We start from the raw sequence: 10767 nt of genomic DNA, 5'->3' as shown, positions 1-10767 counted from the left end.
AATACCAGGCTGCAAAGTGATTTCCATTAGGTTGGAAAAAGAAAAGTAAAGGCTCCTTAAGTACATTGGACTTGCCTCTCCTTTTATTAATGAGTTTGTGTGTAAAGTTGTCTCCGCGTGACCTATAGTTCACGGTAGGGGTGTTCATGGTTCGGTTTGGATCAATTTTTCCCTAAAAAGAAACCAAACCAAGTAAGTCGGGTTTTCAAATATTAGAACCAAACCAAACCAATTAAGTCGATTTTTTCTTGATTCGGCTTATGTCGGTTTTTCAATTTTTTCGGTTATTTATCGGTTTTTTCTTTAATATAAGACATACACTACCAAACACATATTTCGGCGACCACATTTTCAACGTAACACTATCAAATCAATTGCCCTTTGAGAAATCTATTATTTACCAAGATATATTGATGATAATTGAATCAAATAGTGATGAATAATTTAAGGACTCAATTAAAAATATATTATTTTTAACATGAAATAGATTCTTACACTTAACAAAAGAAAACTACCAATCAAACTAGAATGTAAAGGTAAAGACCTGTACTAAAAGTGCAAACGATTAACATTTACTATAAAATTTTTGAAATTTTGTATAAAAGTATACATATATATAGGTGTAATAATAAATTTAAAATAGTTACTCCTATATTCGGTTTGGTTCGATTTTTTTTTTACTAAAACCAAAACCAAACCAAATTTAATCGGTTTTTAAATTTGAAAACCAAAACTAAACCAAACCAAAAAGTGTCGGGTTTTTTGGTCGGTTTGGTTTGTTTTTCGGTTTGGTTCGGATTTTCGGATTTTTATGAACACCCCTAGTTCACGGGTTCAAGCCGTGAAATTAGCCACTGATGCTTGCATCAGAATAGACTGCTTACATCACACCCCCTTGGATAAGCGGAATGCGTTGTGCACCATGCTATTTTTTTTCTTTTTCCAAAAACTATTTGCAGCTAGAATATGCAAAATAAGCAAACAATCAGTGCTGTTGGTGGAGCTTCAGCTTATCAGGTTATGGTATGCTACAAAAGTAAGATGAGTGACATTGGAATCTTTAGGAGAATAAGCTCCTAATCTAAAAATACATCAAGTACATTCACAATAGAATATTTTCTGTCTCATCTATGATCTAACATTCTAAAATAGATCATATACTCTATTAACAACAAAGCAAGTTCTCATATTTCATATAACTCCTCCTCCACCCTATTTTATCTGGGGAATAAAAGAAGCTTACATTGTCATCAATTATAGTTCTTGAGCAAACACATAAAAATTATGTCACTACAGAGCATACACTCTAATCTTAGGCAGTGGTGTCCGTTTGGAAAGTGTATCGAGCCTCAGAGAAATGTGACTTCACTAGTTCAAGAGCCTTACCCCGGTGAGAAATCTTATTCTTTTCTTCCTTGGGCATCTCAGCATAACTGCAAGAACAGTTCTATCAGTTAGTACTCTTCATGTCAAGAGGTTCGATAGGCAAATATTAAGAGGACAGGAGATTTACGTCTGGTCATAGCCATGAGGTTGAAATATTGGATCCCATCCGAAATCATTGGGTCCCCTCGCTGGAACTATCCTGCCCTGAAGAGCCATGTTCGCAATGTTAGTGCTATTGTTTGCATAGTTCAATAAAGAAATATTAAAAGAAAATCTATCAAGTTTCGCAAGTTCTTCATTTTAGGATAGTATCCACACTGATTATCTTTACAAGTATGTTAAACGAACTTTCCACCCTTTCTTCTGTTTCTGAGTCTTCTTTCAGTTCTTAGTAAGAATGGGCGAGGGTATTCTGCCTAAATAGTAGACACAGGTAATAAATAAGTACCATCGTAAGAAGCCAAATAGGAACTACTTTTCCATTTTCTTTTCATATAAGTACACAAACAACCAGCATTCTGGTACTTAATTTTGAAAAAAATATTAACCAGCAGTCTTGATATTACTTTAGCAAAATATTCACGCAATACCCACCGAGGATCATTCTAGTTTGAAACATAAGACTCATCAGCAGAAAGATTAATGGAAATAATGGAAATACGAAGTCTAAAGGAAATATTCAAGGACTACAGAAGCAAACGCTTACCATAGTTTTTCCAACAAAAGTCAATGGTTCTGTATTTGGCCCAAGAGCGAGAGAAAAGACACACGTGGCATATGCTGTTTTATCCTCATAAGCCATCAGCAAGTTGTTGAGGCCTATAAGATGTCAGAAAATAAAATAAAAACTAAATTTAAACCAAAACAACAGTGATTTCACAGAAATGGAGGACATCAATTCCAAGTAATGCTGCTTGGTGGGCCGGGCCTGAATCGGACCGGACCGGGCCCACGGTCCCAACGGACCTGGTGGGCCGGTCCTGGTGGTCCTGAGAAGCCCATGACGGGCCGGTCTTCATACATTAGCCCACGAGCCCGGGACCGTTTAGCCCGGGACCATCAGCCGGGCTTGGGCCGGTCCTGGCGGGCCTAACGGGCCCAACGGCTTTTATTTATTTTTTTTTTAAAAAAAATTGTTTTTAAAATTCTCCAACGGCCATATTTAAAATCTAGCCGTTTTGGCTGACAATTTGACCGTTTTTAAGTTTAGAAAATGCCCATTTGGCCCCCAAACTTTATATAATTACAATTTTCCCCATTTCTCAACTATAAATACCCCCTCATTCTTTCATTTTTATTCATCAATATCTCTCAATCTCTCTCAATCTCTCTACTACAATTACTTAATTTATTGTTGAAATTTCGCGAAAAATTGTGAAGTTGTTGAATTGAAGTTTTCAAGTGTTCAACGATTTTCAATTTTCAAGAAGTTGTTCGGCAATCCGGTAAACTCGTTTCAACTCTTACGTTTTAAGAATATATTTTTGTGTGGTTTAGTTTGCATAATTATAATTAATATGACATTTTCTTTGAAAAAAATGTTTGGTAAAGGAAAAGATAAAACCGGTGAAAGTAGTGGCCAACCAACTACCCTTCCCCCGGCTCCCCGACCTAGAAAAGATAAGCAAGTTGAAAGTAGTCGCCAACCTAGACGTCCTCCTCCTTCCGTAATTCTTGATAGTGATCACCCTTGTTTTCAATTTACCGATAGTGAATTTTGCCATAATGTTGCACCAGGTGAAAGATTAGATGATGAAATTATGAATGCTCTTTATCCTAATGAAACTATCTTAGAAAATAATGAGGAAAATGAGGATGATGATGAAACCCAAGCACCGGATTTAGATGATACACCTACTAGTCCTCTTAATAACTCAACTGATGCACCAGCCGACCCACCTGTAGAAACTCCTACTTTTAATAGAGAACCTGCTAAACGCCTAGAAACATCATTAGTTTGGAATTTTTTTACTCAAGTAAGAGAACAAAATAAGGCTAAGTGTAAAACTTGTGGGAAATTAATGTCGCATAAATATACTGGAGACCGTAGCGGCACGGGTAGTTTGACTAGGCACATAAAAACACACCCTAGAGATAAGGCTAGATTTTTACAAATGAAAGCGCAGCTAGAGGGGACAAGTGTAGATTCTGCGGTTAACCCTAGTACAGGTTCAAATCTAGTTCAACCAGGAATTAACACTGTCACCGGAGGTATTTTATATTACGATCCAAATAGAGATCGTGAAGAATTAGCAAAGATGATTACTGTTATGTGCTTACCTTATACTTTTGCTTCTAATCCTAATTGGGTTCATTATATTAGAAGAGTTTTTAATCCTACTTATAAAGGTTGGCCTCGCGCAACAGTTAAGAGTGATATTTATAAATTCAAACATGAATATGAACAATATTTGCGGTATTTATTTACTCATATACCTAATCGGATTTCTATTACTACTGATATTGGTAGAAGTGGTAATGATTGTGATTATCTAACTGTTACAAGTCATTGGATAGATGAGGAATGGACAATGCAAAAACGCATAATTGCGTATAGAATAATTAATTCACGTCACACAGGTAAGTTTATAGCTAACACTGTTGCAGATATTTGTAGATATTTTTGCTTTAGCGATAAAATAATGGCAATTTCTATGGATAATGCTTCTAGTAACACTAGTGCTATAGGCATGCTTACAACAACACTAAATCCTGCATTTACTAATATTTTCCATGTTAGATGTATTTGTCATATTTATCATTTAATTGTCGGTGATGGTATGCGAATTTTAAACATAGAAATTGAAAAGGTTAGAATGGCTCTTAATTGGCTTTTTTATTCAAACCGTAGAAGTAAACTTAGAGAGTATTTTAAAAAATGTGATGAATATGGCCTTAGAGAAAGAAAGGTTCCTAAACCTTGCCCGACTAGATGGAATTGTATGTACGAAAGTTTAGTAGTTGCATATGAATATAGAAACCCAATTAATGCAACGTTTAATTCTCGGGTAGGTGGTGAGGATGATGATGAAATGCTTACTACTCAAGATTGGATGAATGTTAAAATTCTTTTAGATTTTTTAGAACATTTTCAAATTGCTACAAATGCATTTTCTGGGCAATATTATCCTACTATTTCAAACTGTTTAGTTTATATTGCAGCACTATCTGATTTGTTTGTTGAATTTGGTGAGGGTGGGGACATTTATGAACTTGCTATAAATGAAATGAAACAAAAGTTTAAAAAATATTTTTTTCCTATCCCTCCTATTTATGGTCTTGCTGCAATGTTAAATCCTACAATGAAATTGGGAGGTCCTCATTTTTGGTATTCAAATATTTATAAGGCTTTAGATCTTTCAAATGAGGAAGTTGCTACACTTGCAGATGCAAAAGCCTCAATTAAAATTAATACTCAAACAGTTTATAATGCTTATTAACTTGCCTTAGAGCATGCTAGGCCAACTATTCCAACCCCTACTTCGTCTAGCTCACAATCGTCTAAAAGAGCTGCGGGCTTAAAAGCTCTTAAATCTTGAACGGAGTTCAGGGGTTCTCAAGGTGATAATTATGATGAAACTTCACATCTAAATGAGCTTCAAGTTTATTTGTCTCAGGGACTTGAAAAGGAGAATCCAGACGGCTCTTTTGATCTTTTGGAATGGTGGAAGGCAAGGGAAAAACATTTTCCGGTTCTTGCAAGGATGGCTCGGGATATTTTATCAATTCAAGCTTCAACTGTTGCATCAGAGAGCGCTTTCAGTCAAGCAAGACTGCAAATAGGTGATCATAGAGCGTCAATGAGGGAGAGCTTGGAAAAATCTGTACTGTTTAGAGATTGGATCCGCTCGGAAAGAAGGAACTTTGGAATTGCAGAATCACAACCGGCGATAGATGAAGCTTATGAAGAAATGATGGCGGAAATTGCGGAGGATGCTGCTTCGCCCGGAAGTGGTGATGAACAAGCTTCTTTTCCACCACCACCAACGCAACCTCCTCCGAACCTTGAAAGATTTATGAAATTTGTTAGAGATACAATGTAGATTATGGTGTACCTTGTACTTTGGCATATCTTCTTTTAGTTTTTTCCCCTTTTAATGGTAGTATTAGTACCTTGTTGTGCTCATTCCATTGGGGGGAGGAAGACTAAGAAAGATATGCCATTTTTGGTAATAAAAATTATAAGACATGCCCTTGAATATCTTTTTGCAATATTTTTTGGGTCTTTAACTTGCAATTATTTATAAGCTATAATATATACACATAACATACAATATATACCATAAGAAAATATATAAGGTAATATATACACATAACATACAATATATACCACAAGAAAATATATAAGGTAATATATACACATAGCATACAATATATACTACAAGAAAATATATAAGGTATATACTACAAGAAAATATATAAGGTAATATATATACATAACATACAATATATACTACAAGAAAATCTATATATATATATACATAACATACTATATATAATATACTATACTAGTATACTATAGAAGTCTTCAAAACAAGATTTTTCAAAATTCAAAATGAGGGCCCCACCTCCAATGACCACCAACGGCCATATTGCACAAATAGCCATTTATTTTCAATTTACAAAAATGATTTGATTTCTATGTATTGAAGCACTTTAATAATTTGATTTCTACATATATATTATTTATATAGCCATGATATGATTTACAAGAAATTGCCTTAAAAAAACGGAAATCAAAAAGCCCGTTAGGCCCGCTAAGCCCACGAGCCCGGCCCGTTTAGCACAGGACCATATGGGCTTAGGCCCGTCATGGGCTGGTTCCACCCGTTGAGCCCACGAAGCCCGGGACCGCTAGAGACCGAGACCGCCAGGCCAGGCCCGTTAAGCCCGGCCCGTTTGGCCCATTTAGGCCCGGGCCCGGCCCAAGGTACAACATTAATTCCAAGGCAATGATACATGAGAACAAGCAAGCTAAGCGATTACCTTCGTGACCAATCTTTTGCAGAAACCACTTGCTGCACAACGTAAGTTGGCACGCAATCCCCAGAATAAAGCAAGAATTACAAAGTATATTATGTCAAGGCAAAAGACAATAGTTAGCTAACACTGGCAAATAACAGCATATACAAGAATTACAAAAAACTATTTGACATGTCCATGACAAGGGAATTACAGAACATTCTATCAAAATTAAAGATTGCATATGATTCAAGAAGGTAAATCAATTCTTTGGACATAATTCCAAATATCTTACAAGTTCACACATTAATTTCCAATTTCCTCTCCATTTTAGCCGTCATACTTTGACTGGTCAAAGGAATTAATGTAAGGTTGTAACTTTTATTGTGTGTTAATAAAGATCCTGCAAAGTCCACTGACTGGCAACTGTAACAACTATATTTTCCTCTTCACAAGTGTGCAGTGCAAGTTCACCCAACAAGCATTCTTTTCAAAGGTGAGAAAAAGACACATCACTATTTGTGGTAACTTTTGGTTGACAAAATTTCACTTTTCAGTTTGTTAAGGAACTGATGAAGCAAATCCGTGTTTCTACGGTCAGCTAATGAAAAAACGAAAATGTCATGTCTTCTCTAGCTTCATGCACGAAAATTAGACCAATCTATGGTAACATGAAGCATGCTGAGTAAGATTCTAGTATCGAGCAAGCAGATTGTCCTAGGGAAAGAAAAGCCTTTACATTTTTACATTGGAGCAACAATCTCTAGGAACCTATTTCAAGTAGTAGGTATTTGGTGGAATAGTCGGGACGCATTGAAGCTATCCCAGACACCACCATTATCCAAAACAAATCTCTAGAAACCTTTTTCATAAAAATGGATACAATTTTACTAGCTTAGGATGCCTTCATTAAAATAAAAATAAAAACTAGCTTAGGCTGCATGTTCAACTTTTCAAGAGGTTCTAGAAAGGAAATTAGATGTTCTGTCTTTACTCCAGGATCTAAAGGGTGAACTTCATGCTTGCAAAAGACTCCAATGATTAAGAATAAGCCCCCAGAGATTCCCACTAGCTGAAAGTTTTTAAACACACTTCCACCATACCTGGTCCAATCTCCCCCCCCCCCCCCCACAACCCCAACCCCAAACACCCAAAATCTCATCACCCCCCACAAGAAAGGAAAAAGGAATACAGAAAGTTGAAGATACAACTAGTTGATCAATTAATATGAAAAATTTAAATAACAACAAAGTTGCAAAAAAGGTTCTCTACTGCAAATTAACCAAAAGGTAGAGAGAATTCCTAGAAACATTCTATGTTTGAGATGCATAAGAGCAGAACTTCCTTCAAAGGGAATGCATAAGTTCCCAAGGTGTGGTTCATCAGCATGCTGTTATGCTCTTTTTGTTGAAACATGAAAGCTTCATTGAATGTTGCCTATATTCATGTAAAGCTTTCGTTCTGAAAAGTAGATACCTTGTGCCGCATCCCTTGAATTTTACTATTGATATAAGTTACTTATCTTATTACCACATACTCTAACATGATCTAGAAAATAGTTTTGCTGGGTGAACACGGAAATTTTGTTACAGAAAACAATTTACAACACATCAAACACATCTCAATAGTATACTGTAGGGTTTGGGACATCGGGAAGGTGCTTTGTGATAATATTGAGTATTAAAGGAGGAAACAGTTATATGTTGGTTGAAGCAAGTGGAAATAAGAGTTAATAATTGCAAAGAAGAATGACTCACGCACATCAATGTAAGTCAATTTTCCCCATCTGGTGTATAAATATTATCAGCATCCGAACAGTAAAAGATGTTACCAAGAAAACATTTTTTGTAAAAATACTTTAAACCGTGCCAAACAACTCGTAATTCTGATAACATTAAAACTTCATACACCATATGCCTCAAGCAAGTATGCAGCTTGAGCTGAAACAACTAATCACATTTAGTAATCCAATATTTCACACTCATTGAAGTGTATTAGTTTAGTTCAGATGCGAACATAAACAAATTGAGAACATACTTCATATTGGGGAAATGCACAATGGTTTATAACATTGTTCTGAAGTGCAATTAGCAGAATTACAAAATAAGAATATTGCTTGAGAATCATCATTAACAATCATAACAGATAGTATAGGCAGCATATAAAGGATAAGAAGACAACATTTAACTCGAGCAAAATGATAAAAGAGGAGAAGAACTTACATGTAAGGCCCTGCAAAAACAATTACAGCATCTTAATTCATTGGCATCAACTCTAATAAGCACATATACAAATATTGAAGCATATACGTGTCTGATTGTTGAGTACCTGGGAGACCCTTAAGGGCGTTGAAACAGAGACAAGTATCCTCAACTAGCACTGGTCCATTCACCTAACCAATTTTTATAATTCGATTAGTTTCCCAAACATACTCAACCAATAAATTTAAAAGCTCTCTCATAGATAATGCAATGAAAATTAGAAGAGGATAATTATAAAGTGACAAGAAGTGTTATATCCCAATCTGTGGTGGCTCATTTAATTAGAACCAAATGGGTCAGTCTTTCACTTGTCTCATATTAACATATCAAGACATTGCAAATGTTTGGGTCAAAATGAATGTGAAATACCATAAGAGTTCAATAATACAATAGTACCTTGGTCTAAAGCAAACGCAGGAAGAATATGATGACAAAGTGACTCAGAATTTGACCCACGGAAACCAGCATTTATTGAATAACCTTTAGAGTGGACTACTAATAGCAATGTTCTTTAAAAGTGAAAAGCGCAAAAAAGCTACAAGGTCCAAGAGGCTTGAAGCAAAAAGCGAGCGAAGCACACAATTTATGAAAAATCAATAAGTACCAAACACACATGAATTTTAGTACTGTAATAAGCAAAATTTTAATGAAAATAATCAAACTGTAATTAAAATAAGTCATTTCAGCATCCAATACACTATGATGCCGACATTAGTCCAACTCCTCAAAGTTGAGATTCGAAGAATGGTCTGCTTCATTATTTGTTGAAGCATACATTTCTCTGAAGCGCATGGACAGCTTTTAACATGACTATTAGTGATAGGTTAAAAGGATTGTTGGAATAGATATGCTAGAGGATTAACATTATATGCAAGATAAGCACTTGAAGTACTAAACTGGATGAGTGTTACATTGGTAAACTCCGATTCAACTAGAGTCTAATAAAGGGGGAATTGGCCCCTACATATACATACAAAGATAGTAAAAACACACGCAAGTTTGTATATATGCAATAAGGATTTAAGTTATATGTACTGATAGTGCAATAAATTTTGTACACTGTCATTGTAATTTAACTTATTATAACATGTTACTTTCCATTTATTAAAGATTATCATTCAATGTTATTTAATAGAGTTACCTGCAATTGCATTTTAATTGACATGATGTTCAAATATCTTTACATTGTCACTGCACAGAAGTTAAACAAATGCAATAAAGGGAGGGTGCATTACCTCTTTGGCAGCAATTCTTGCCTTTTCTTTGGAGATATCTTCAGGCTCACCTTGAAGCTCTGGCACTAAGATAAAATTTTGACATAAAGGAGTTCATTTTTTTAAACAAAAGATTGAAATTAAACACAAGTTACTATATAATAAAAAATTAGTGTGGACTCACAGTCAAGCTTAAGGGACTGAAAGGGAATAGACTGGCCAAGAATTGCCCTAACTTCCTCCAACTTCTTAGCGTTTCCGGTAACAAATGTCACCGGCCGCGGCAACACCACCCCTGATCCCACTGTCCTCGCCGCCGCCGCCGCCATTGTCCTTTTATCACCGGAAAATTTGCACGTTCACGGAGTAGATTTATTGCCTTTGGGTTTTAGGAGTGAAAGCTTAAAGTGCGCAACTCAATTAAAAATAATAAGTACTCTTTTTTTTTGCATAATTAAAGTAGCGGAAAAAGTCTTATATTTGATCTTTATACTCTGTTTAACCCAAAAACTAATTTTAATTCCATTCTTCTATTCTCTTTTGCTTATTACTCCCGCTCCAAAATAAGTGATTTTTGGCTATTTTCACACAAATTAAAAAATTTACATTTTAACATTAATTAGCAATGAAATTGACAATATTAACCTTTACTATCTCTTCACATAAACACTCCTAACACATACTCCAACACTATTTACTCCAAAGGCAATGTAGGAAAAAATATTTAATTTATTCTTGAAATCTGGAAAAATCACTTATTTTGGATCACAAAAAGGGCCAAAAAATCACTTATTTTGGACCGGAGGGAGTACTAGTTTTAGATTACGCGTGCACCCAACTCAATTAGTATAAACTTTTTAAAAATCATATAAATATTATATTAAAAATTTATATTTGAGTTATAAAATATATAATCTAATAAAGTGAAGAGTGTTGAATTAATT

At 35.1% G+C, this 10767-nt stretch overlaps 1 protein-coding gene across 1 annotated transcript; it reads right to left on the bottom strand.

Annotated features, from left to right (window-relative positions):
• Window positions 1-1029: 1029 nt before the first annotated feature.
• Window positions 1030-10273, bottom strand: LOC107827163 (inosine triphosphate pyrophosphatase-like). Its single transcript, XM_075257069.1, has 8 exons — window positions 10008-10273; window positions 9845-9909; window positions 8677-8740; window positions 8571-8580; window positions 6373-6404; window positions 2093-2205; window positions 1514-1590; window positions 1030-1433 (listed from the first exon to the last, which is right to left on the bottom strand). The coding sequence occupies exons 1-8, from the start codon at window positions 10150-10152 to the stop codon at window positions 1313-1315; spliced, it is 627 nt and encodes a 208-aa protein (XP_075113170.1). The 5' UTR covers window positions 10153-10273; the 3' UTR covers window positions 1030-1312.
• Window positions 10274-10767: the final 494 nt, after the last annotated feature.

The sequence above is a fragment of the Nicotiana tabacum genome, chromosome 7 (assembly GCF_000715075.1).
Source record: "Nicotiana tabacum cultivar K326 chromosome 7, ASM71507v2, whole genome shotgun sequence".
Classification (NCBI taxonomy): domain Eukaryota; kingdom Viridiplantae; phylum Streptophyta; class Magnoliopsida; order Solanales; family Solanaceae; genus Nicotiana; species Nicotiana tabacum.
The sequence above is the reverse complement of the archived record's forward strand: the minus strand, read 5'-3'. Positions and strand labels throughout refer to the sequence as shown.